General features: G+C 43.4%; 4 protein-coding genes across 6 annotated transcripts in view; 1 reads left to right on the forward strand and 3 right to left on the reverse strand.

The window, feature by feature from the left end:
• LOC310768890 (alpha-tectorin-like) lies at window positions 1-18,377 on the reverse strand. 3 transcript variants are annotated; one of them, XM_083627788.1, is made up of 8 exons: window positions 18,241-18,377; window positions 6,351-6,398; window positions 6,011-6,085; window positions 5,155-5,285; window positions 4,112-4,393; window positions 2,874-3,011; window positions 888-1,198; window positions 1-147 (listed from the first exon to the last, which is right to left on the reverse strand). In XM_083627788.1, coding segments are annotated over exons 2-8 (975 nt in total). In that variant the 5' UTR covers window positions 6,388-6,398; window positions 18,241-18,377; the 3' UTR covers window positions 1-146. The 3 variants fall into 3 exon arrangements, with proteins under 3 accessions (XP_083483914.1, XP_083483913.1, XP_083483915.1); XM_083627787.1 differs by lacking the exon at window positions 18,241-18,377 and adding an exon at window positions 9,399-9,978; XM_083627789.1 differs by lacking the exon at window positions 18,241-18,377 and adding an exon at window positions 9,325-9,347.
• The window catches only part of LOC310769052 (membrane-spanning 4-domains subfamily A member 4A-like), a 639,318-nt gene that overhangs the window by 280,734 nt on the left and 331,232 nt on the right, over window positions 1-27,352 (reverse strand). The gene's annotated exons all lie outside the window — the stretch shown is intronic.
• The window catches only part of LOC310768100 (uncharacterized protein), a gene marked incomplete at its 5' end in the record, with an annotated part of 210,707 nt that overhangs the window by 169,403 nt on the left and 13,952 nt on the right, over window positions 1-27,352 (forward strand). The window lies entirely within an intron of this gene.
• Window positions 16,584-26,767, reverse strand: LOC310768876 (sulfotransferase 2A1-like). The gene is made up of 7 exons (XM_083627762.1): window positions 26,576-26,767; window positions 24,699-24,843; window positions 24,110-24,306; window positions 21,831-21,948; window positions 20,237-20,331; window positions 18,694-18,874; window positions 16,584-18,504 (listed from the first exon to the last, which is right to left on the reverse strand). Exons 1-7 carry the CDS (start codon window positions 26,750-26,752, stop codon window positions 18,395-18,397), a joined length of 1,023 nt encoding a protein of 340 aa, XP_083483888.1. The 5' UTR covers window positions 26,753-26,767; the 3' UTR covers window positions 16,584-18,394.

Raw genomic sequence — 27,352 nt, forward strand, 5'->3', positions numbered from 1 at the left:
TAGAAGAGCTTAATATTTTATTGCTACACTACAATTAAGCTGCAGTTGCAGAAAGCCTCTAGAAGGCAACAGAGGGATAGTTCTACATCCTGGCTGTGTCTCTCTTCTGACGGCAACAGCAAAGGTCTTCTGAGGAAAGTGGCTTATCTGGAGTGGGGGAAAGAGGCAAGATGTTTGTTTTTACTGAAAAGAAAATTAAGTCATTTTAAGGCCTGCCCCAGAATCCCAGCTTGAGTTTGTCCCCTACTTATCTACATTGTCCATTCATACTGCAAGAAATTGCAAGCTGAGGACACACAGTGTGCACTGTGCAGGGGGATATCGCTTCGGACTTGCAACAAACTCTTTCTTTCAAGGTTATCTACTGAAAGTGTTTGTATTTGTGGAGTATCTAGAAGATTAATCAAAAATATCAATTAAAAACATTAAAAACAAAATTGCAAAACCTGGAATGAAACCAGTCATTTTAAAACAATTATACATACTAAGAGCATGTGTTAAAATTGCATGCTAAATTGGGTAGGCTTGCCTGAACAAAAATGCTTTTAGCAGTCGCTGAAAACAATACAGTCTACTCTGCGAACATCTGCTTTGTGTATGACTTAGCTGGATCTCACCCAGTGTCTCTGCAAAATAACATATGGAAGTGACTTCCCTATAATATTGAAATGGTAAGAAGGACCACATTCTTGGTGAGATTTTGCAAAAGCTTGAAAATAATGTGAAATGATTCTGCAGTATCTTCTGGGGGGGAGAGATGCAGGAAGGGCGTGTGGCTGAAGGCATGGTCTCTGCTTTCATACAATGCCCTGTGAAGCTTTTTCCTGTTGACTTCCAGGAAAAGCCAGCTAGTTCCCACCCTTCAGGCCTTGGCTTGACATACTTACCATTCACAGTGATCACTCTCCTCCTCATCACTGTCCACATGTGACTGTTCTTCAGGAACCTCCTGGTTGTCCTCATGGTTGTGGTGTCCTGTTTCTTGCTCAGGGAGGTCCTCTTCTTTCTGGGGGACTTCTGGTTCTTCTTTCTTAGGCGTAAGCTCTTCAGGGTCTCCAGCCGGTTTGAAATTGTCCACCTGGAACACCCAGCGTCCTGGCACATCCACGTTGCTAGTTTTTGTAATGTTGATGACTTGAGGAGTGCGGGAGCTAGGGATGTTGTAGTAGTTCTTGTTATCGCCGCTGTTGAAGCCGGCCTGAAATAACCACAATACCAGCCTTGATATATGCATAGCAGTCAAATGCTGCTTTGTGGCAAGAAGCAACAACACTTTGGACTTCCAGGGAATCTTCCTAGGGTCTCTCCCTCTCAGGGATGGAGTCCAAGCACTTGCAGGATGGACAGGGTTCCTGAACTACTGCAGGAGCTATCAACAAACTGGTTGCTCTGCTAGAGACTTCCACTAAGGTGGGCTCCCTCAAGGAAAGTGGCTTTTTGCTGCAGAACTACTTAAATCAGGGATGAGGAACCTTGGCCCTCCAGCTGTTGTTGGGCTCCAAGTCTCACCCCAGGCAGCATGATGGGCTTTGTAGTCCAACAATATCTGGGCAGCCACAGGTTGCCTATCCCTGACTTAAACTCTCCTTTGGTTCCAGTACTCAGGTGTGGGGAACTTGGACCAAGCTGGCTGTGGATGGTGGGAATTGTAGTTCAGCAACATCTGAAGGGCCAAAGATTCACCAATCCTGCAATATCCAAGTTTCTTGCTTGTCAGATATTTGGCCCAGCACTGTTTCCATCCACATAGTGAGATATCCAGGGTGGTCATTTGCTGCTTTGCCACACCTGGTCAGAAATATCCCTTAGCAAGATGGAAGGAAGAGACAACCCAGACCAGAAAAGAATGGTAAACCAAGTTGATGGACTATGCTGAAATGGCAAAATTAACCGGGAAGTTCAGGAACCAAGAAGACAAGAACTTTTTAAAAGAATGGGGAAAGTTTATAATTTATATACGAGATCATTGTAAGCAGGCTAAAACATTGGCAGGATTTTACACACACTTGTAATGTAGCAAAATGTATGGATAATTTAGAAAGATAAAAAAGTGAAGAAGTATTGATATGCAGCAGGAAATAGAATCAACAGGACCCTTGGAAGGGATGGGGCTTAGTCAGGAGATTCAGAGTAATCTCGATATTTGGATTTGGAATAGATTTTGTTGTATGCTTATATTCTTGAAAATCAAATAAAATTTTATTTTTTTAGAAAAAGAAATATCCCTTAGCAAAACTCATGTTAGGATTGCTGGTTTGCACCCAGATGGCTTTGGCTTGGTTTCTGTGATGAGAACTGTAAAATACTGGCTCAACTTGCAGAAGGTCCTTGGCATCCCAAGTTGGAAAGGACAGGTAGCAGCAGAGGTGGATTTGGGGGAGTGTGGCAACAGTGGGAGCAGAGACTTGGGGTGCCACAGGGGACACTGCAGCAATGGTTTAGAATGGAGCACAATTTTAGCATCACACAGGGCACTGCTGACATTTTAGACCCCAAGATCCACCCCTGCTAATAGCTGCCAGTGTGGAAGATCTGTTCCTGAAAGCCTGGGCAGGGCTGCAGCTCAGTGGTAGAGCTTTGCAACAGATAGTCCCAGGTTCAATCCCCAGCATCTTCAAGTAAGGCTGAAACCCTGGAGGACCACTGCTAGTCTGAGCAGACGACAGTGGGTTCAATGGGCTAATAGCCTGACTCAGTGTCAGCCACTGCCTGTTAGACCATTGTAGACCAGACCAGTGAAATAAGTCAGCTAACTGTGTTCCCGGATTTGAATGAAAAAGCATGTCATTCACTCTGGCACCATAAGGGACTCTGAGCAGCTCTTCTGAGAGAACCGCCTGGAACCAAATTCTCGGGTCACAGCGTGGGCCTACCTGTGCTGGGATTCCTCCTAAACCCGTTCTGGGATTTCCCTGACTTGCTGCCCCTGTAGTCCATTGGATGTCTGCATAGTTGAGCATCATAAAGGAAACATGGCCATCAGTACATAAGATAGCCTGGAAGGTGTTTACCTGGAACAAAAACAAGCAGAAAGAGTGAGGTTGAGAAGACACACAATGAATTTCATGGCAATTTCCTTGGCCTATGTCTTTTCCTCTTTGCTGTAGCTGCTGGCTGGCTATGCTCTTCCATGTGCATTTGGCTTCTTGGTGCTACAGCTGCATTTAAGAAAGGGATGCATGTTTTGACAAAGTTGGGAGTTGCTTCTGATGGGCAAATATATCTATAGAAATTAGGGTTGCTTTGCACCTTAATTTCAAGGGTAGCTTCCTGGGGAAACGGTTCCTATTTCTGGTATATGTTAACCCTAAAAGACCAACTCAACTCTTAATTTTGGACTCCAGCTTCTTTCACCCCTAACCATAATGGGTGGATGGGAATGGGCATCATGTTGGGGAAGGCCGGTGGATAGCTGTAGGTATTTTGTGTGCTATACTTTTAGTGACTCTGATTTCCAGTGACTCTGACAAGTGAGTATGCAAGTAAAAATTGGTGGTTATGCTTGAAACAAGCACTCCAGATGAGGCTGGCACAGTAGTGCAGCCCTGGAGTCCAAGGCATCTCTCCCTGCCAGCCTTCAGCTGATGGATCCCTGTCTTTCTTCTCCCCTCTTCTTCTTCCCAGAACACCTTGCTAAAAGACTCCCTTTACCTGTCACCTCACAGCCACTTACCCTGGCACCATCTGCCTCCCCAGGCCAAAGGATTCCTCTTGGATGGTCCATCAACACCTTTTGTCATGTTAACAGATTTGCTCTTCACTAGGCCAGCCAAACTGGTTAGCATAAGCAAGCCCAGGGATCCCTGACACAGTTCTGCATCTTGTTCTTTCATCCACATTCCAATTAATGAAAATCCTACCATTTGTTAATTCCTATGGTTTAGGAGGTTCCCCCCTCCCCAATCTATAATAACACTCAACTACTGTCGATGGACCATTGGTCTGACTCAGCTAGAGACCCAAATTTGGGAAACACTGCTATGTGGTAATCTAGTACGGAGACCTCCAACGCCTGTATCAGAGCAGAGGCCCATGTTGTCCCAGGCAAGGCCCAACTGGAAGGAAGATGCCTGAGCCAATTAGGCTCTTATTTAAATGCGGAATGACTTACCTTACTGGACAAAGATCCGAAATAGGCTACACGGTCCCAGGTGGCAACGAAGAGCCAGGTAGCCGTGAAACTGATTTCAGGGAAGTAGTTATTAATGTCCCGGGTGACATTTCTCAGCAGTTCTGGTTTCTGCGTCTGCCGGTAATAGACACGGCCGCCTAAAATAATGTTGGCATCTGCCCAGTAAGGGGCAACAAAGGCCTTTCCGTTTACCATGGGGATGGCTTCGGGGGTGTACTCTGGGACGGGCACGGAAAAGGAAACCACCCCATTGTTGTTTACCTGTGAAGGGGCAGAGAACAGCAACATAAGCAGAAACAGTAAAAGGCTAAAGTGCCCCCAAGCAAACCACCCCAAGGGCTATTTCCTTCTCACTGCTAAGAATTTTCAGTTTCTGATCTGAATTCTCTGGGTATCAGCTCCTAGACTCTGGGAGCAGCACAGTGTAACAGACAAAGGGGGGGGGGGTCGATACCATGACTGGGAAGTGAGACTGTGCTGCTGGTCCTACCCCTTGGGTCATGTGCTCAGGTTAGCTGCACTGCTGAGGACATTCTGAATGCACATATCTGAACGAGAGTCCCTATTCAGCAGCTGGTTCATGCATTATTATTATCATCATCATCATCATCCTTCATCTGAGGATCACATAGCAGTTTACAATATAAAAACACAAAAATACATGCCATAGTAACAAACCAAAGCCATAACCCCCACGTACGTAGTTTAAAAGGCCATAGATCAATTAGCCAAAGACCTGGGACCTTATTTTTGCTCCAGAGCTTTCCCTGTGAAAACCCACCCTTTAAGTGCTCTGACACAGAACTTCAAAGCATTGGTTTCTGCCTGGAAAGAGCGGGGCAAAAGATAATAAGCCTCTAATCACAGTATTGGCTATCTGTTCTTCCGGCTACAAGAAGATGGAAGTTTGTAGGGTAATGGGCATCCTGAGAGCAGAACACTCGAGGTTGAAGTGGGAGAGTGGTCACGTTCCCCTTTCCTGTGATTCATTCTTGCTTTGTGCCAAAAGGGATTATACGTACATAAACGCTGTGGTAAGTCTTGTCGTAGAAGGTGAAAGGTACCAAAATAGGAATCTTAGGGGACGTCCCGTCATCTGCTATGGGGTTCTTCATATCTCCTGCAGCTTCCCCATAGGGATACAGGAGGTGCTCTGGACAGAAAGGAGAGAAAACACTTTGATGCCTCAAACCTGACACAAACCTATGAAAATCAGGGAGGGATGCTGTTGTGTGGCATAACAGAGCATCCTCAAAAGGAAGGAAACTGTTCTCTATGTTCTCACAGCTACCAGATTCTGGAAGGAAGGAAGATTTGCACAATAGTGCCCCCCTAAATACTCTGCTTAAAAGTTTTTGCTAGGTGAACCTCCATCTTGGTCTCAGTAGTTGTTTTATGCAGACCCTCCAAGTGTCCCTATTTTCCACAGACAGTCCCAGATTTACAGAAGCCGTCCCAGTTTCTGATTTGATCCCAGAATGTCCCACTTTTCCTTAGGACGTCCCTATTTTCATCAGAGAAATGTTAAAGGGTATGGAGGTATGCCCTTAGGCAAGGAGAAAGGTGACTATACCACCTTTAGAAGACATCTGAAGGCAGCCCTATATAGGGAATGTTTTTTTTTAATGTTTTATTATATTTTTTACATATGTTGGAAGCTGCTCAGAGTGGCTGGGGAAACCCAGTTGGATGAGCAGGGTAGATGATGGTTGTTATGGAATAGAATGTCCCTATTTTCATCAGAGAAATATTGGAGGATATGTAGAAGACTTCAGTCAGCCCATCATTATCTAAATCAGTGTTAAATAACTCAGGTTTCTAGAAATACTATTTCTTTGGAGAAAGCTCCACTGACACCCCATGAGGGTCAGACTTTACCGTTGGTTTCTTTTGTTTCTTTTGTTTCTTTTATTGTTACTTTTGTTTCATGCAGCCAAAAAGTCGAAGCTGAACCTATAAGAGAGAAAGGAAAGACAATGGTGAGTCTTCAGGGGAAGAGTGCTGTCTCTTCTGAGAAGCTTTCTGGGTCTGTGGATTCACCTGGGGGATCTCACCACATCTACCCGTCAATTTAGCAAGGCTTTGCAGCAGCTCCCCAATTTGTAATGGGCCTTCTCCACTTCTCTGCGCTTTTCACTTGTTCTTGGTCTTGTTTATGCCTCTTTCTCCATATACCAGCTTCTGGTGAGACTCAGATTGCTGCCTTGGTTCAACTTACCTAGCAGAAATAGCAGGAAGGCAAAGGAAGTCTTCATATTGGCGTCTCCTTCCCAAGCAGCAGCATATGACAAGCAACATCCCAGGAATTGAGGAGAAAGGAGAGGGCATATAAAATTGAATTAAGACATGAATGCAGGAGGGAAAGATGCTTTTACCAGTTGTGTGTATGTCCCACCACCCCCACTCACCCACATCCCATTAAAGCAGAGGTGGGGAACCTGTGATCCTCCAAGTGTTTTTGGACTCCAATTCCCATCAGCTCCAAGCGGTATGGCCAATGATCAGGGATAAGGGGAGTTGTAGTCTGCAAACAGCTGGACCGCCACAGGTTCCCCCTTCCTGCATTAAGAACACAATGGATCACACTTTTTGGGTCTGAGACCTGCCTGTCAGTTCCACTCTTCCCCATTGCCTATGTGAAACTGGCCAATGGTTGGAACAGGAAAAATCTAGTGCTCCTCTGAATTTTCGTCACTTGAAATCTCTGACCATGCAACTCTAGGCATGTTTACTTGGGTGTAAGCACTAGGTACTGTATTTTTCACTCCATAAGACGCACAATTTCCCCTCCAAAAATTAAGGGGAAATGTGTGTGCATCTTATGGAGCGAATGCAGGCTCCTTGGCTTCAGCGATAGCAAGGCGAAGCCTCTGAAGCGCAGTGGGAGCGCTCCCGCCGTGCTCCGGAGGCTTCTCCAGGCTTCAAAGATAGCCGCCCGAAGCCTCCGGAGTACAGCGGGAGCTCCCACTGCACTCCGGAGGCTTCGGGTTCCTGTTGCTGAAGGGTAGATGCCCCTTCAGCTAAGGGGCAGCGCCCCTTCAGCTAAGCGGGAGGAGAAATGGAAGGGGCTCCGTTTCTCCTGCTGCTTCGCTGAAGGGGCGCTGCGCAGAAAGGGGGAGATTTTTTTTTCTTGTTCTCCCCCTCTAAAACAAGGTATGTCCTATGGTCAGGTGCGTCCTATAGAGCAAAAAATACGATAAGTGGACAGGATTACAGCCTAAGCGTTTTATATATTTGCCAAAGTTACTTGATGTGGATATCTGGATTTCACACCCTGCGGTATTTTGTTTCAGCATTTGATGTTCGACTAAAGAGGTTTGATTTCAGAGTCTGATATTTGCCTGTGTCTGATAGCTCTAAGCACTTTGCATATCCCAACAATTTACCAAAGAGTTTGAATTCTGAAGCAAAGGATGTGGCAGGAGGGTGGGGTGGGGGAGCTTTTTCAGAAATCAAAGCGATAGAATTGGGAAGTTTGGTGCATTTTCAAGCATTTCCACCTTAGGAAAATGGAAGGTATCATCAGGAGGTCCTGAGCGGCACTTAACTCTTGCATTGCAAAATTCCCAACAACTATCAATAGTGCACAAGATGTGGACTCATTCTGTGAAATGAGGTGGCCCAATATACAGTGGTACCTCGGTTTAAGAACAGTCCTGTTTATGAATGATTTGGTTTATGAACTCCGCAAAACCGGAAGTAGTGTTCCGGTTTGCGAACTTTACCTCAGTCTATAAACGGAAACTGAACGGTGGAAGGGCACCGGCAGCGGAACACCTCATTAGGGAAAGCATGCCTCAGTTTAAGAATGGTTTTAGTTTAAGAAACGGACTTCAGGAACGGATTAAGTTCGTAAACCGAGGTACCACTATATTGGAAGGTGGGTGGGTGTTCCATTGGAAGCACACGTGAGGGGGTCATAGTGTTGTGCCACCCCACCAAAGATGTGCTCACTACCCATAACACCTACCCCTCTCCCCAACAACCACATTTAGGAGCCTCTGTGGTGATTTGGTCATTTTAGACTCTGGACTTTATGGTCTTACGGCCATCGCCCTCTTAAGATGACAGCGTTTATCATTTCACTGCCTTCAAAATGTAGTAAGCCAGCTCTGCTGTGCTTGGAGATCTACCTGCTCATTCTGATTTCTGGGTGGGGAATAGACCTCTGCCCCCCAAGTCCTGCTTCGATGGCATAACCGGGCAGTTTTTGTGCATGTTCTGATTGATGCACGCTGGACAATTTATTTCACAACATTTATATACACCTTGATTGTAAGAAAACCTCAAAGTGATTTACTAAAAAAAAAAAAACCCACTGAAAAGAAAGTGAAACCACATATTTAAACCACCCAAAAATAATTAAAATCCAGGACAAAAATGCTTTAGCAGACACTGAAAAGAGTACAGTGAAGGCACCTGCCTAACGTCAACAGACGGAGAGTTCCAAAGTGTGGCTGCCTCACTTGCACGTGAATGGAAAAAGTTGGGTCTCTCCCTCATGCTGAGAATCCCTAGGCATGTTCACAGTTTTGCATGTATAGATGCTACACATGGCTACCTCACATGTAAATGTTGGGTTATGGGGCCAGCATGTATGTTGACAGTGGCAGGTTTGGGGGGGGGGTAAGCCAGCTAATGCACTGCACTCACTATTGTCTGTCCTCATAATTACAACTTGCCCCTTCCCCTTAAACCTCATCGCTGAGCCAGCATTCGAACTCAAATCTCCGCAATCCAATATCAACATGCTATACCCTGCAAGTGTCCCAGGGGAAAAACAGAACATCCTGTTTTTTTGCACAAGAGCATGGCGGCCATTCTGACCACTGTGATCTCAAGCGGGTCATGTGACTTTTGTGTGACACGCATCCTGGTTTTGGGACATGCCATTCACTAAGCTATTTCAGATGTGCTGATAACCTGGAAATGGCCCAGGAAGGTTTCTGTCTCAATGCAAACAGCAATGAGGGAAGGGCGCTTTTTGTTGGTATCATGGCAGGGGGAGGAAAGGAGTAAAGCCTTTTGTGTGCCCCCTCTCTCCCCCCATCCCTCCATCTCCATCCATTGCAGTCCCAGATGTTGCTAAGGCTCTCCCATGCTGCTCTTCATGTAACAAAAGCATGCAAGTTAATTGCATTCAATTTCATGTCAAGCTTGGCCGTGTTATGTGTGTGCATATGTAAAAATACCTGCCTGTCTTCATTCTCCTGATATCTTGAGGATGCGGAAATTTCCACTTGCCTTTAGCCCCTACCTCACTTACCTTTCTGCTCCTTTCTTCCTCCACGTCTGTTGTCGCCCAGACTCAGACATCCCTAAGGAGTCTCTTCTGGTTTTATATATACAGCCCTGCAATATTTCCACACCCAAGTCCCCCTGTAAAAACTGACCTGCCTCCCGACTGCTCTTCCCTTCCCTCTGACCTGGCCTGATGCCCTAGAGGGATTCCTAACTCAATGGCAACATGGAAGCTTTAAATCCACTCTTAATCCATTGTGTATGTTTTAGGGGTGTGCGCAGGCCCCAAGATTTGTCTTGTAGCTGAGTTTGTGCATTTTAAAATTACTGATCTGTTTTCAGACACTCTACTTTTCCCACTTCGATCTTTAATTTGGGTTCTGAGTTGTACCAAATGAAGTTCTGTGGTTCCCCTTTCACTATAATGGGAAATCTAAAAACAGCTGTAACTCTTCTCCCCTTTTGACAAAGTGAGTGACATTTATGAGTCCCTTCAGAGTGGATTAAGCTTGCCAAATTGCAGTGGAATGGGTTCGGAAGCTTTTTGTAAATAAAAGAGATTCACTTTCCTCCATAAGTCCAAACAAGGGCCACCATGGGGGTTACTTGCTCTTCCTTGCCTTAAATATAATTAAGAGGTAGCCAAGTGTGCGCATTTTTGTCTTCATATTTTTTTCCAATTTTTGAACCTACACACTGACCCTGCTTTCTGTCTAGAGCACGGCCTGTGAAGTAATGTGAGGTATATTTGCTTTTCTTAAAAAAGAGCAATATAGGATTTAAAAGAGCAACAACAACAAAAAATACCTTAAATCAAGTTTGTAACTATTAAAAAATATATATCCAGAGCTGTGCTTTAACCATAAACCACCTCTTCAGTTATCTGCAAGCAAAATTTTGAACAGCCTCAACTTTTAACGCTATTGAAACATTGTGATGTTTAGGAAAACACACAGCCCCCAAATGTATCTTCTCAATTGTAGATCTTCTCAGTTTTGCACCCCCTCGGCGAAGCTGTACTATAGACTAAGGTGACCATGTTTCACAGGCTGCTCTGTCTTCTAATGCAGATGTAGGGGACCTGTGGCCCTCCAGATGTTGTTGAGCTACAACTCCCATCATCTCCAGCCACTGGCCATGCTAGCTGAGATTGATGGGAGTTGGAGTCCACCAAAATCTGAAAATCTACCAATTGATAGTTCTGTCCTAAAACATCCAGCCTGACTGTGTGGTTTGAAAGAAGCTCCTTCCTCAAGACCTCACTTCAGGGTGCTTTATCCCAACTCTATGAAAATCAGTATTAGCTGTCCTCTACCCTGTGTTCTTCTGACAAGGAGATCTAAGGGCCCCAATCTAGCAGTTCCAATTAAGAAAGCAGGAAACAACTCATTGCTGAGAGGGCAAGGCGGATGTGGATTAGGCCTTGATCCTCTTGTTTGCTCCATTACTGAGAGAAGATCAACAAGGTTTAGGTGAACATACAAAGTGTGGACTCTGTGCCATGATCATCCCACTTGGCTTGAACTCCCAAATGTTTGCAAAAGGAGATCTGGATTGGGGAACAGGATCTTGCCACACCCCTGGGAATTGGTGTAATGCTATCCCTTTTAAGGGCTGTATTGTCCTCCATCTCAGCAGTGAGCATTCACAACAACACAGAACAAGTAACAGGGCAAATGCACTAACTCAGTTGCCCAGCCCTCCTATCTGTATCTCTTAAAGCAGAGCTTTCCAAACTTTTCATGTTGGTGACACACTTTTTAGCCATGCATCATTTCACGACACAGTAATTCATTTTTGCTAGCAAACAGGAGGTTAAACTAACCCTTTTCCAGACCCAGAAGGAGCATGGGGAGCGTTCGCGTGACACACCTACACACTAACATTTCAGGACACACACTTTGGAAAGCTCTGTCTTAAAATATCTGGCTAAGAAACATAGAGGAACAGGAAACCATGGATGGAATAACTGGTAATTCAATATGAGATGGAAAATGAAGTCCCTTTTTTTTAGGAATTAGGAAAAAAATCATTTAGTTCATGTTTTAGTGCAAAATTTCCACTTCTCTTTCGCAGCGTAACCAAATAATGCATACGAAAAGGTTTGCATTAGGGCTCATCCATACTTCAGCTTGCCCCATGCCTAGAAAGCACAGGTCCAAGCAGTTTTCCAGTTGACCCACTCCTTTTTGACTGAAAACCCACTCTTTAGCTTTAAATCAGAACGAACTGCAGTCCATGGAAAACTCGATTGCCGTTTGCTCAGATGGAGCATTAAAGAACGGTTTTCCCTGAGGGAAAGTGGCAAGGCAAGAGGATGTGTGGATAAGACATTAGTGAAAAGTGCATGTGTGAAAAATGCATTCTATTATGGAAAATTTGCTGGCAAGAGTATATGCACTAGGTGAAATTGAATGGAAAAGTGGGCACACTGGGAAGTTGTTTGGCATCCATCTGTCTCATGGAAATGTATGGTTCATGATACCTTTTTTTAAAAAATGCCCTAAGTGTATACATTTATGAAGTGAACTGAATTTTAAGATTAACAAAATGCAAAATTGGAGAAAGCAAACTGACAGATTTCTGACACCGCATTCCTCATTTAACATAGACATGTTAAAGAGTCTCCCTCTTGCTGCTGTCCACTTCTCTTGTCAACCTCTCTCTGCTACAGTGGCCTTGCAAGGGGGCTGGGGGGCGTGGCCCTGGGTGCATTTTTTTGAGGAGGCACAAGCATGCCCCCCAACAACAGGCTCCCGCACCTGAGAAATATTACAGAGGGTGTGGAATAGGACATCCCTATTTTCACCAGAGAAATGCTAGAGGGTGTGAGAGAGTGTTTGGGAAACTGAAAGTTGGTTATCAAGGGGTTGCCTTGCTTCTGTGAATCCCACTTTCGGATGAAATAAGAACCCCTCAAATCAGATTTTGACCTAGAGGTCACTGACACGGTAAGGACTCATCTGTGTCCATCCGTTCATGTTCTGCTTTTTCGCCAGTGTTTCTCAGAAGATGAGAGGCAGAGTCTGGTCAAAACGCTGATCTCCTTCCTGACTTCCAAAGGTCCTGCTGTTCAGGTCTTGCAATGCACTCACATTTTAAAGTTGTTTGCCCATCCCATGTGCATCTCTACGGCTCAGTGAATCTGCTCGGAGCTGATTCATTTGCTGGTGCACTGATCCCTGTGTAACTATTAGCAGAAAATAGGACTTGGGTGGGGCAGGGCAGCCCTAAGCCCTTGGAGAGCCATCTGTTGGCACCTGCCTGGATTCAGTTGTAAGAAGAGAGTAGAGCTCTATATTGTTGCACAGCACCGCAAGCTCCAGGTGGCTGCAATTGTCTGAAAATGACAATCTCTGTTTTTTTTGAAATCCATTCCCCAGGACTACTCAGTGGCTTTTATCATTCCAGATACCACCTTGGAAGGCAGCCAGGCCTCAAGTGGGAAAAGTAGGAGTTTTTTTTTTTATTAGGACCCGAGTCGGCACATCATCAAATAACTTTGGGGGGGGCACTTGCCCTGGTTCACCCTTTAAAAGGTTTATTTGGTTCCAACCTCTCTTGGGTCAGTACTGGGCAGAACCCATACCCACTAACATTTCTCTGATGAAAATAGAGATGTATTATTATTATTATTATTATTATTATTATTATTATTATTCCCCATCCATCTGACTGGGTTGCCCCAGCCACTCTGGATGGCTTCCAACATATAAAAAACCATAATAAAACATTAAACATTAAAAAAAAAAACCTTCCCCATACACGGCTACCTTCAGATAACTCGGAGGTCAGATAACTCCATACCCTCCAACATTTCTCCAATGGAAATAAGGACATCCTAAGGAAATGTGGGACATTCTGGGATCAAATCAGAAACTGGGGCAGCTTCTGTAAATCCGGGGCTGTCCCAGGAAAATAGGGACACTTGGAGGGTCTGCAATGCTAATTGCTTGTTTTTGCAATAAGTTCTCCTTTTTAATTACATACATTTACTGTGTTATCAAGCCAGGAACCTGGACTTCTAACAGGTATATCCAACTGATGGAAATTTCAGGAAGGGAGATTCCCTTTAACCATTAAGAGAAACTTGCTAATGGCATGAACTGTCCAACCGTGGAACAGGCTGTCTCAGAAGATGGTGAGCTGTCCTGTGTTGGAGACATTTATGCAGAAGCTGGGTAGCCATCAGTCCAGGGATATTGGTGTTGCACCTGTACCACAGATCTTGAGTAGAGCAGGGGGTTAAAATAACAGAACCGCAGAGCTGAAGGGGACCACAAAGGTAACCCCCTTTTACAGCACCACTATAGCCTAGAATAGAGGTGGCCATTCAGTAGCTACTTAAGAATCTCAGGTGAAAAATCACACACCACTTCCTGAGCTTGAACAGCTCATATAGATACCAAGTCCTTTAGCTGATGTCCTTGGGGTTATAATTTGAACCTGCTGGTATGTTCAAATAATGCCGACCCAAATAAAAGCTTTCTTTTGGGTTAGGATTAAAAAAATAAAAATAAAAATGAAGGCACAAAATTGGGATATGCGGCAGCATTATTAATAACCCATTCATAATGCCAGAGATAATAATAATAATAATAATAATAATAATAATAATAATAATAATAATAATAAAGCGCCTTGACTACTGTAAGAAATAACAGGGGTCAGAAATTACCTCTTCTGGATTCAAGGGTGTGAGGAGTAGAATACTGCTGTATCTAGAAAGGAGCTGTGACCAAAAAGCAGGAGTGGATTTTTATGCCTGCAGGTTTGCACCGCGCTTTGTTGTCACCAAATTCATGTGAAAGTAGGGGTTTGGGGGGTTATGTAGTGATTCTGTGCTGGAAGATCTTGCTGACACTTTGGGAAGATAGCTGGCTCTACGATCCTTAAGCAACATGGAATTTTTGCTAAGAGAGCAAGATGATGCTTCTGCCGGGTACATGATATACCTTAGGGAGCTGTCTAATGTATTAATTTGAAAATTGCAATAGATGCCTACTGAATACTGGCAGCCATCAAAACAGCTCATCCAGTCCTCACCAGATGTTTCAGTGCTACAAGGGCAATACAACATAGATTGGACAGCATTACTAAGTATTTAATTTTATCCAAATGTCTCACCCCAAACCCAGCTTGGTATCTAAAACCTCCAGAAGAAAAGAGTGTTCATGTCAATTGACACGTAGTAGTTTTTTCTCAATGTGTCATTTATGCTTTCAGCACAGCCTGTTAGGCTGTTTTGCATTTTCATGGAAGTAAAATGTTGTAGAAGCAATACTTGTGAATTCATGGGTTGATCTGTTGGGAAGGACCATAGCTCAGTGCCTTACAGACCTTATATGCAGAAGGTCACCGTTTCAATCTGCAGGGAGGGCAGTGAAAGATTCCTGTCTGAAACCCTGGAGAGGTTGATGGACCCATGTTGTTGTTGTTGTTGTTGTTGTTGTTTTATAATTTTTTAAATTAATTTTCACATTTGAACATTATCATCATATAAACCATAACATACAAAAACAATTGAAATGAAAATAGAAACTAAAACATTTTCATACCATATTAAATCCATATTTTCAGATTATTCAGAAAATTATTCCCTCCATTTCCTCCCCTTGTTCTTTTATAATATATTATACATGTCTATAATTTCTTTATCCTTAACGATTTCCCATTTTAAACATTCTCCTTAATATTACAAACGTTTCTAAAGACCTGCTATTGTATTAACTTCCTTACAGTGCTTTTGTAAATAAGCAATAAACATTTTCCATTCTTTCTTATATTTGTTGTCTTCTTGATTTCTTAGTCTTCCAGTTAATTTAGCCATTTCAGCAAATTCCATTAATTTAAGTTGCCAGTCTTCTTTAGTTGGGACTTCTTTCCAATGTTGAGCTATCAATATCTGGGGGGCTGTTGTTGCATACATAAACAAATTTTGTATTCTTTTGGTATATCCATTCCAGTTATACCTATTAAGAAAGCTTCTGGCTTTTTAACAAATGTTATTTTAAACTTTTTTTCCAATTCATTATAAATCATTTCCCAAAAACATTTTATAACCTTACATTGCCACCACATATGGTAAAACGTACCTTCTACTTCTTTACACTTCCAGCACTTATTATCTTTTGTCTTGTGGAATTAGAGTAATAAACGCCTCTTTCCAAGTCTTTGGTATTTCCCCTATCTTTAATATTTCATTCATTACATTTTGTAGTGGGTGAATTAAGTAATTTTCTAAATTTTTTGGTAGTATTTTGCTGTTAGTCCATCTGGACCTGGTGCTTTTCCTGTTTTTGCTTGTTTAATGGCATTTCTGCTATATTAATTGGTGCATTTAAAATATTCAACTTTTCATATGGAATTTCTGGCAACTTATTTTCTCTTATATTTCTTTCAATTTCTATTTTATCTCCTGGTCTGGCTCGGTATAGGTCCAAAAAATATCAGAAGAAAGCAACCACTAATGTTCCTGTGATCGTATGGTTGTTATCTACATACTCTTTGAGTTGCAACACGGTGCAGATGTGATGAAACCCAAGACACATGCAGCATATCCTACATAGAAGCAGGGGTTGTTTCTTTACAGAAGTCAGTTCTATTCAAGGAATCCTCTCTTTGAAGGACTATCCAAGTCTGGTTTAAAGGTCAATAACTGAAAAATCAAGAGTAGGGGTCTTGATGTTGCCTATCAACTGTGAGCACATGGAATGAGCAGCTGGTGCATTTCAACTTTTTTGGCGATGAGTTAAGTGGCCAACTTACCCCTAAGTTTCTTCTGTGTAGGAAATTTGTCTCGCATGCATTCATCCACACATTGCAAGGAACCCTAGTAGGAATGTTTACTTACTTACTCTCCATCAGCCACAGAAAAAGAATATAAGAAGCAGAAATTTGGATGAGCCCTTAGCTTCCTTGGAAGACTGCAGGTTCTTAGGTTTATGCACAAGGGAGAAACATTTTTCTTTCTCCACTTTCTCTACCCTGTGCATAATTTTATTGTTCCCTATTATGTCTCCCCTTACTTGCTTTTTTTCCTAACCTGAAAAGTCCCCACTGCAGCAACCTTTCCTCATAGAGGAGCCGCTCCAGCCCCTTAATCGTTTTGTTTGCATTTTTCTGCACCTTTTCCAGATCTACACAATATCCTTTTCGAGGTGCAGCAACAATACCAAAACACAGTATTCAAAGTAAGTGATCACACCGTAGACTATTGGCAGTTTTATTTTCAATCTCTTTCCTAACATGAATTTCACCTTTTTTCACAGCTTCTGTACACTGGGTCAATGTCTTCATTGAGTGATCCACTATATCCAGTTAGGATTTCTTGCTTCAATATACATACACTTACAAGGAACAATATTTTCCATTTTAAGGCCCATTCACCCAGTTTGGAACAATTCTTTCGGACCTCTTCACAATCCCTTCTTTCTTTTGAAATACTGAATATTTTAGTTTCATCGCTTGACCACTTCACTGTCACTCCCAACTCTATTATGAACAAGTTAAAAACACTGGCACAAATACAGATCCTTGGATGACCCCTTCTTACATCCATCCATTGTGAGAACTGTTTCTTGTTCTTAACTAGTTACAGATCCATGAAATGATATGTCTCTTATCTAATAGCTGCTAAGCTTACTCTGATGTTTTTTGGTGTGGGACTGTACCAAAGGCTTTTTGAAAGTCTAAATACACGCTCTGTACTAGATCACCCCTATATCCCGTAGTTAGGGACCCTCTCTATGAACATAGTTATGGACCTCCTCTATGAACTCTAAATGTTGATTAGACAGGAATTACTTTCACAGAAGCCATGCTGGTTCTCCTTCAGCACGTCTTCTTTCCTAGATGCTTCACAATTTCATCTTTAATAATGTTCTCCACCAGTTTTTCCAGAACAGATGTTAAGCTAACTGGCCAGCAGTTTCCCTGATCTCCTCTGCATCCCTCTCAGTATGTTCTGATTTTAAACACCAACATTTGATTGAAGTGGAGCCTGACGCTTTTGTAGATGCCCAGTTTGTCGTTGTCTCCCCCCCCCCCCAATTCCCCCATGCCTAACAAATCAAACTCCTCCTACTGACACCCATCATCTCATCAATGCATTGAGAGTCCTCAATGTTTCATATCTTATTGGCCTTGAATGTGGACCTGGTAGCAGTTCGGAGAAAGATTCTGGTTTTCAAGCCCCTACCTAACACCTGAAATGTTGCTTCCAGAACTGTGTGTCTACACTTCCACAGGTTATTGAACCACTGACACTTCCCCATCATTAACAACCAAGCTATCTAGATGATGTGTCACATTCTCAACTTTTGTACCTGGCAGGCAAGTCACCATGAAGTCCACACCCATTCCAAACCCTAATGATTGAATCACTCACTACCAGGAAACTCCCACCCCTGGAAGAGTTTCTTTGGCATGAGAGGATATTGCTTCAATCACAAGGAAAAAGCACCCAGAACAGGCTCTGTAATGGGGGGTGGGGTGAGGGAGGGAGAGAGAGAGAGAGAGAGTGCCTGTTTGGGAAATAACTTTGAAATCCATAACATCATGCTGACAGCATTACCATCTGTTGTGTTGGTATGGGTAATTGAATGCATTTAGCTGTGCATCAATACAATTATGGATACAATAAGATACAATACAATTTTATTACAGAATCAAAACAAATAGCACACAGCAGGGATGGGGAACCTGTAGCCCTCCAGATGGTAATAGATTCCAGCTCCCATCAGCCCCAGCCATCATTGCCAATGGTTGGGGGTGATGGGCTTGCAGTTCAACAACATCTGGATGGCCACAGGTTGCCTACCTCTTGCATACCATATTTGAAAATACAAAATACAATACAACCATACCATTTACTGACCAGCCTCTTCTGATCACATCTGAAGAAATAATAATTCAGCAGTGATATAGCCTGGTGGTTTGGTAGGAGGGACATGCATCATATGAGAGATAAAAGGGTGTGGGGGTGCAAAAAAGCAAGCAAGAGCAACCATTTGTTGTTCTTCAGTCCCAGGGGAAACTCACACCCACACCCTTAATGTGAGATGGATAAAAACGGTCAAAGCGTTCGTTCTGTGCCACTGTGACGTGGTTCTTCCAATCCCCGGGTAGCCCTGAAAGACCACAAGAAGGACTCGTAACCACAAAGATGTTCAGCCAGAATTATTTCAGCACTGGCTTCAGTTCCTGATTAACTTTATCCATTGGTCAATGGCACTTCACAGGGAAAGACTCTCCACCCGCCCCGCCCCCTTTGCCTAATGGCCTTTATCTATGGACTCCACCATAAGCTATACTGTTACCTGTCAGCACAAGCGGCTGTTTAATGTGCATTGAAACACTTCCTCGCTTCCGAGATGAGATGGGCATAGTCTCATTCTTCACTTTATGGAAGGAGGGGTTTTCCGCCAAAGAGTCAATTTGCTGGCTGTTCAGCTCCTTGCCAAGGAACTGGCAGATCTTCTCCACACTCCCTCGAAGGTCCTGCAGAAGGGGAAAGCAAATGACTGTGAAACTGATGAAGAGGCACACAGAGGGCATTACTGCTAGTTTGTAGGGTGCATTTAACAATACTGATGCCATGGGTGTATTGACCTCTCAGCCACCATGGTGAGGAAGCCAGAGTAGAATCCTGTTCTCAAAAAATTGCCTTTCTTTTTGTCTCAGACTGCCTCTTGGCCTGCTCAGCACCGAAAGAGCATCTGAGACAGCAGCAGACCTTGGTTGTGTCCACATTAGGTCACTGAGTCCATGTGCAAATTTGTTTGCCTTCATCCAGTTTTGATTTTATGCCTCCAAAATCCGTCCTGTTGCTTCCTGTCTATACTAGTGGGTGATGCTTGATGGAATGTTTTCATGCTGTGTGTCTCCACACTCCTTCTCAATTACTATATACTTGTCCTTCACAAGTTCTGGAAAACTGAGGTCCATCATAGGCTATTTGTTTATCTGTGTGCACATTTAAAAAAAAAATCGGGGGGGGGGGAGGAATACAAGTTTTTTAAACTATCAGATTTGCACAAAATAATAAATTTGTGTGAGGTTCCAAATGCTGTGGGCATTCATGCAAGTATTTGTTTCCCTGTGCACAGACACCGAAAAGAAAAAGTCTTTTTTTGAAGTAAGAAGTTGAAGAAAATACAAGTAAAAGGAGATATTGAAATAAATACAAAACAGCTAATCTGATGGCATTCCTGGTCTGATGTGGGACAAAGGAAGGGCACTCTGCACATGATATAAAGCTCTTTTCCATTAAGTGACTTTCCTATTAGGTTTATTTACCACCCTGAGCCCGGTCTTGGCTGGGGAGGGTGGGGCATAAATAAATTATTATTATTATTATTATTAATCATGTAGAGAGGCAGAAAGGAATACTGCACATGTTTAAATGTATCTAGCAAACAGTACCAGAATTTACAAAAATGAAAATGGTGATAACTTTTTCTAAACTTCTTTGAGGGGTTTTTTTTTTTAAATCAAGTGCTATATAGATTTTATGAAATAGATAAGCAATAAACAAGGTGAGGTAACTATGGATGTGTGAATATAACAATGGGCTCATCTACACTTCTGCTTTTCTGCCACTTTCCCCCAGGAAAACCCGCTGTTTATAGCTGAATTGGAGCAAACATCAGTCAGGTTTTTCTCCAGATGGACGTTTGCTCAGACTTGGTGCTAAAGAGCAAGTTTTCCAGGGGAAAGCAATGAGGCAAATACAAAATGGCTTGGACTCATGCCTAGAAAGTTTGAGTTACAAGCAGAAAACTGGCTGGACCCATGCTTCCTAGCTACAGGAGATGCTGAAATGTGGACAACTCCAGGACGAGCGCTAAGGTTGGACCACACCTGTTTCAACTCTTCAACCGTGATGAAAAGGAAGTTTTCCCTTTTCTTCATCTGCAGCCAGCCTTTCACGTGGTCAAACCAGGAGCCATGGGACACTGGAAGAGGAAAACGGAGGCACCAGTAGGCATCAACAGTAGGGAGGTGTGTCAAGGAAGACTCAGGGAGAACAGACTAAACAAGAAGGTAGCAAGGAACATCTAATGCTTTTCTCTAACAAAAGCAGGATAGCAACAGGAAACTCCTGAATCCTATCCAGATACTGCCAGTTAGTTACTAGACTACATAATGACACGGAGTTTGGGGAGAGACAGCAACTTTACCACTTCTCTTGGACCACACCTCTCATCAGCCCCAGTGTCAGGATGCTGTCAGTGGCTTCCAGCTGGTTGCCCAGGAAAGTATACAGACAAGGAAAATTTTCTTACTGACCTTTTTCATTTCAATCTTTACAGAGAGAGGCTATAGAACCAGCCTCTTGGATAATGGCATTGTCCCAAGTGAATCTCCACCCCCTCCGTCCCTCCCACTTCCTCATTCATCACTTCTATGGGTGCTGCTAAGCGCCCTCTGTCTTTGAGCTCTTTACTCTCCTACTTTCAAGGCTCGCCAGGTTCTGGGAGATGGTGGGTCTGGGGTGCTTTCTAATGGCAACGTGTCAGCCGGGTGTTGTCCCGGCTATCCCATGATTTTCAAGTTTTACCCCTCATCTTCCTCTGAGCAGCTACCTCCCTCAAACCCCTGTTGTAAATCTAGACTGTCTTCCTCTTCCTCCTCCCTGGAAGGGTCAGGATGCAGAGGCGGTCTCCACCATTCCTCCTCTGCCCAGTCCCTGACACCCAGCAGTATAGCCTGTGGTCAGGGATGATGGCATTTGTAGTCCAGTAACAACTCCAGTGTCACACATTCCTTATAATATTGCCTCAAAACACTGAATTTGAGACCCCACTATATCCCCACCCCACACATTCAGGCCATTCACTACTTAAGGACGTTATTAATGCTAAAAGGAAATGAGTTTAACTAACATGACACCTCCCACCTTCCTTCTAATTTATCCCTGCTGGAATTACAGTTCTATGATAGGGCTCTAGCAATGGTTAAAAAGAGAGCCTTCATGGTGTCATGGAGCAGACATTTGGGCTGCAACAGAGGGGGATGAGCCCAGGGCTGTCTTTACCCAGGGGTGCAAGAGGTGCGAGCACCCAGGTGCCAAATTCTGGGGGGTGCCAGGCGCCCGCTGCTGAAGCAGCCTAAGTTCTTAACTATCTACCTGTTATGAAATAGTAAATAATTTTGATCAAGCTAGAAAAACAAAATACATATATACCTAGGTATTACCGAAATGTATACCTGCTGTTTCACTAAAGGACTTTTGACTTTGTGCGCTCATTTACCAAAGAAGCGCCGAGCCAGCAGCGGCGCTTGTCATTCACCACTGCGGCGCTTGTCAGACTCAACGAGGGCGCTTGCCATGCTCAATGGCGCCATGCATGCGAAATTAACTAAATTTGGGGGAGCTGGGCAGATCTTTGCACCCCCAGCCATGCATATGCTAAAGACGGCCCTGGGTGAGCCGATTTGGCTCTTTCCATACCGTTCCCATCTAAGAACTCCTCCAAGAACTCATCCAGACTTCCAGGATCCTTCCATTTTTTATGGCAGTGGTGGAACAATACCAGCACATCCTTGGGGTTTCGTAGGGTGTAAATAACCTGGAAGAGAGGCAGCGGGCACATTTTAAGGGAGGAGCAGCAGGACAAGCTCTGACGTTGGGTAGAATGTGGCGGCCAAGTTGGGAGTCAGGAAATTAACTATTTATTATAGTTTTATTATGTGATAGTTATTTATTGTTTGTAAGCCGCTTTGAGATTCATTTGAATGAAAAGCGACATGGAAATAAATCAAATCAAATAGTCGTATTGTTACAAAGGTTGCATGCCACCCCAGTCTGCTGAGCAGTAGCAAGATCCCAGAGGGTTCCAGGCTCTCTAGTAGGGTTGCTTCAATTGGGAAATCGAGGCACAGCAGAAACGAGTGTCTTTAAGAAATATGGAAATGGAGCACAGCCTCCGTTGTGCCTCATTTCCAAAGAAAACACAACCTTGGTGAAGTGCCAAGACCCCTGAAATCCTGTGCACCACTTGGCAGAGACTGGGGTGGCCCATAACAATATGTACTTTAACGTTCATCTTTGTATAAATTACCTGATGGGAGAACTGCATTGAGAATAACTGGGAGGTAAAAATTTAGAAGGATCGCTGTCAGTTTATTTGCCTTTCAATGAACACTGAATCAAATTTCTCTCCTACCCCTAATCCCAGATCATATCTGATTTCCCCCCAGAGCACCTATATTTTAGAGTTTTGTATCTCTGAGGATTTAGGATTTTGAGATGTAGGTAGCTCTGAAAATTGCTTTAATCCTGCACTTAGCAACTATGTCTGGGGTTTGAAAAATAACAGCAGGTGTTGGGTGATTTGCTTTGAGTCCATAGAGGAGGGGCAGTTTTCATCAGGATCACAGCCAGGAAGGCAAAGGTTAAACATCGCCTTTCTATATACTATGGTTCCAATGAAAATCACCCCCTCCCCCAAACAGCAACAACAAGCTATTAGCTATGCAATTACTATAATAGGAAGTTTGACCCTGAGACAAGCTGGAAGCAAAATGAAGGGGAATTTTCCTGCTTAAATTTTCTTTGCAACCTTCCTGAATTTATAGTTTCATAATTCACACTTTGCCTTTCACATTGCCCCTTCAATTTTAGGAACCTTTTGGGAGTGCGGGTGGGAAAAATTTAAAAAGAATTGAATTTCAAAAAGGGCTAACTTTTAGAGGTCCTTAAGAGGTTTTCCTGAACCTTAAGTAGGTGTAAATAGTAGAAACCTGTGATACCTTGTTGCTCTGAGATTTATTCAAGAGCAGGTGTCTGGTGGCCCCTTATGGGACAGAGGAAATGGGACTGGTGTGAGGTTTTTTAAAAAAATCATTTTCTTTAATTCATTTCCCCGTGAAGATCCCCACCATTAAGTAAAGAGACATGAACATTGCCAGTGGCATGGATTGAAAAAGTCAGTCCCTGCCTCACCATACAGATATGGCTTCAGAACCCACCTGCATAGCTTCCTACTTGCCAAATCATCACATCAGCTAGTCTGGCCCTCAGAAGCGAAAGCTGAAAACACAGTTTGAACTCTGACATTTTGCCTAATTTTCAAAGTGAGGCGTTTCATTGCAACTTCCAGCTTCAGAGAGAGCTTTGGGGGCAGCCTAGCAAACTGGGGCCACAGCAGTCCTCTGCTGAGGTCATGGACTGAACATTACCTATTCATAGGTAAAGAGACCCCTGACCATTAGGTCCAGTCGTGAACAACTCTGGGGTTGCGGTGCTCATCTTGCTTTATTGGCCGAGGGAGCCGGCGTACAGCTTCTGGGTCATGTGGCCAGCATGACTAAGCCGCTTCTGGCGAACCAGAGCAGTGCACGGAAACGCCGTTTACCTTCCCGCCGGAACGGTACCTATTTATCTACTTGCACTTTGACGTGCTTTCGAACTGCTAGGTTGGCAGGAGCAGGGACCGAGCAACGGGAGCTCACTCCGTCGTGGGGGTTCGAACCACCGACCTGATCGGCAAGTCCTAGGCTCTGTGGTTTAACCGACAGCACCATTCTGGAATTAAGATGATGGTTAAAGAGTCTTTCGTATAGTGATCTCTAAGCTTGTACTATTACTGCTACTACTACAAACAACCCTCGTGGCACCTTCCTGGAAATGGGCTGTGCCAAATACTGTATTGACAGTACGGAATTCCCAGTATCTTTACTGCAGACAGACATGATCAGGCTTTTGTGTGTGAATTGTTCCTCTCTTACCTTGGCCTTGGACTCGAGAAAGGTCTTAGGGAAAAGGTTTATTGGAAGGTGAGAAGCCAAGATTCTGGGTGGAGGATATTTCAAGGCAGTCTTCATGCCATCAAAAGTCTCGATCCAGGTTATTTTCTCACTGCAAACCCACGAGGGGTCCCATTCTTGCTGGATCGCTGACAAGATCTCTGCCATCCAATGGCCACCTAGGAGGGAGTATAGCAATCACAGGGCTACCTCTTCTCCCACAGCCCTTTTGGTTCTGCAATGCACACCTTACAACTACTTTGACAACCAAAGCAAACCTCCTGGCAATATGAAATTATTAGTGGTGAGGGGATGTGACTGTTTTAAATGTTTTTGAATTGTCTGGTGTTTTCATGTGCATTAATTTTTTTTAAAAAAAAATCTTATTATTTTAATATTATTGCTTTAACATTTTAGTGTTTGCTGCCCTGGGCTCCTATGGGAGGAAGAGCAGGATGGGCATTTAATAAATAAACAAGATAAATGATTTGTCAATGCCAATTCCAATGACCTTTCCCTGTTTATTCTGAAAATGTTCTGCAGCTCTCATTCCACACACTGTCTTTCCTACCTGACTTGGGGTAAGAGACACTCAGTAGATCGTCATCCAAAAAGCGAAATTCTTTTTCCAGATAGGTGAGCGATTCTGCTGAGGACAGCGCTGTGGGGAATAAGATCCCATTGTAGACGAAAAATGGTGATGACATTGAAAAACGCTAAAGACATCAAAATAAATAGATCAGTAACCTGGACCAAGAAAGTTGTGCAACCTGTTACAAAGCATTTTAATTCTGATGGCCCTCAACCTTTCTGGAGTGGAGTTATCGTAGAAACATTTCTGCATAAAGATGAGCAACGGGAAAGTTGGTAGATGGATCAAAGGTCTGATATGGTATAAGGCAAGTTGCAATGTTTAATTAAACATTCAGCCCTTTATTCTGAGCCATGAATGGGAATCTTGCTAAAGGGCTAGCATGGTGTAGTTTTTAGTGTCATACTGGAACCTAGGATGCCAGGGTTCAAATCTCCACCCAGCCACTGGGTGACTTTGGGCCAGTCACTCACTCTCAGCCTAACCTACCTCACAAGGTTGTTGTGAGGATAAAAGAGGAGATCTATGTATGCCACCTTGAGCTCCCTGAAGAAATGTAATAAACAGATATAAAATACATATTTTTTCTATGGGGCAACCATCAAATCCACCATTATAAGAAAGAGGATTTCTGAATCAATCATCTTAAGACAAGAATAATCAACATTGGTTTGCATCTAGAATACAATGCTTGTTTCGCATGTATCCTTTTCCTTTTCTTAAATTAAAAACAACAACAATATATTGTGTATGACACACTCCTTAGAATTATTCCATCCCGAGTGTTCTTAAAACTGTCATCCAGGCTAATGGTGTTCATTTGAAATCCCAACTGTATCCCTGAGGAAGGTAGAAGTCTAAACATTTAGCTACATAGTCTTACATACTGTATGTCTCCCCCCCCCCAAATTCTCTCTCTCTCTTATACACACACTTAAATATATATTGATACACTCAGTGGCGTAGCGTGGGGGGTGCAGGGGGGCCGGCCGCACCGGGCGCAACATCTGGGGGTTAGGGTTAGGGGGCGCAAATCCACGGGTTAGGGGGTGCAAATTACTTGCCTTGCCCCGGGTGCTGACAACCCACGCTACGCCACTGGATACACTTATAGCGATTTAGAGATAGATATGTTATCATGCCTTAAGTGTCAGTTTGCATTTCTTAGTGCAGAAAGCATTGATCTGATATGCAGAGATCTTTCCTATTCTAATTAATTCAAGTGGGTTCTGGAAGCTTCTCTGTGTGAAAGAAACAAGCAGAAGGTTCATGATGTTTGGCTTATTCCTTCAGAGAAGTTGAGTACAGCTGGCTTAAACTGGCTGCGTTATCTCTTCTGTCAAGGTCATGTTATAAAAGTAAGGCCAGAAGGAGCCTGGGTTTCACTTTCTCTTTCTCTTTCTATCTCTCTTCTGGTCTGGTGTTCTGTATATAGTGTTAAGGTTTTGTCTTATTAAAAGTTATTGTAAGTTTAAGTCTGCTGCAACTCGATTTCTTATGGACAGTACCAATCCTGCATGTATTGGATTTGTGACCATTATGCTCATTTGCCTTCAGTAGCAGTAAAGCTCTGCTGGATGAAATATTAATGGTGTATGGTCTATTTATTGGGAATCCTGCAACGTGTTTTAAGTTTTTTACTCTGCTAACTATAAGTTGGAGTTCGGCGCCGGATCAATATGAGTAGAAGCTGGGTAGATTACTTCTGAAATCCCTCAGAATGGTGCTTTGCAGATAGATAGCTAGATAGATAGATGATAGATAGATAGATAGATAGATAGATGATAGATAGATAGATAGATAGATAGATAGATAGATAGATAGATAGATTTTAATGGGCAGCCCATGGCACCTACCAACAGAAGACCAGGCAAGTGAGCTGTCCAGTGATGAGGCAGGTGACTAGTTGGAGGCTTCTCTGCTGCTCCTTCTTCTACCTGTCTCATTCTGAGGAGGAGGAGCCAATTGGGTCCTTCCTCACAGTGAGACATTCCAAGTGAGGTGGCCAGGAAACTGCCTGTGCTGCCCACCATGTTTTGCTGCTCCTCAACACCATCACCATCATCAACAACAATAAAATTCTACCCCACCTTTTTCCCTGACAGGGACTCAGGGTGGCTTACATGTAAAATACAAACAATTAAAAACAAAAGAGGGACAGAATATTTTTTTTTATTAAAAAAAACCCCAATCAAACCTTGTATATTATCTCTTAAAGACATACGGATAATGGACAAGGTGGGTTTGGGCTTTCCAGATGTCTTCTTTCCCCCAATGCCATGCCTCAGTGAACCAGTTGCAGTTTATCAATTAACCATGCAATGGTGATCAGTAAACAATTTTCAGTGTGGTTTAATAATCTATTGTTCTTCACTAGAAACTCTGAGAATTGTAGATCTGGCAAGGGAATGGGGGTCTTCTAAGAACTCTCAGCACCCTTAATAAACTACGGGTCCCAGGATTCTTTGGGGGAAGCCATGGCTGTTTAAAGTGCTAGCGCCGTGTTTTAAATGTATGGCATGAATGTGGCCTGAGCGGACTTCCGGGTTAGCGCCATCGCCTAATGGCGGATTCCCTCCGAGCTCCGGAGGGAATCGGCTCAGCAGGGGTCGGGTCCTGACGCGCCGGCAACG

The sequence above is a fragment of the Podarcis filfolensis genome (assembly GCF_964270895.1).
Source record: "Podarcis filfolensis genome assembly, chromosome: 8".
NCBI classification, from domain to species: domain Eukaryota; kingdom Metazoa; phylum Chordata; class Lepidosauria; order Squamata; family Lacertidae; genus Podarcis; species Podarcis filfolensis.

Excerpts from the sequence above, each read along its gene's own strand:
- LOC310768876 (XM_083627762.1), bottom strand. The coding sequence starts at position 26,752 with ATGGTGGGCAGCACAGGCAGTTTCCTGGCCACCTCACTTGGAATGTCT. Across the intron at positions 24,844-26,575 it reads ACTTGCCTGGTCTTCTGTTG|CGTTTTTCAATGTCATCACC; the intron begins GTAGGTGCCATG and ends TGATGTCTTTAG. Across the intron at positions 20,332-21,830 it reads GGAGTTCTTAGATGGGAACG|TGTCCCATGGCTCCTGGTTT; the intron begins GTATGGAAAGAG and ends TTCCTCTTCCAG.
- LOC310768890 (XM_083627788.1), bottom strand. The coding sequence starts at position 6,387 with ATGAAGACTTCCTTTGCCTTCCTGCTATTTCTGCTAG. Across the intron at positions 3,012-4,111 it reads TCGGATCTTTGTCCAGTAAG|GTAAACACCTTCCAGGCTAT; the intron begins GTAAGTCATTCC and ends TTTTTGTTCCAG. Across the intron at positions 1,199-2,873 it reads TAGGAGGAATCCCAGCACAG|GCCGGCTTCAACAGCGGCGA; the intron begins GTAGGCCCACGC and ends TGGTTATTTCAG.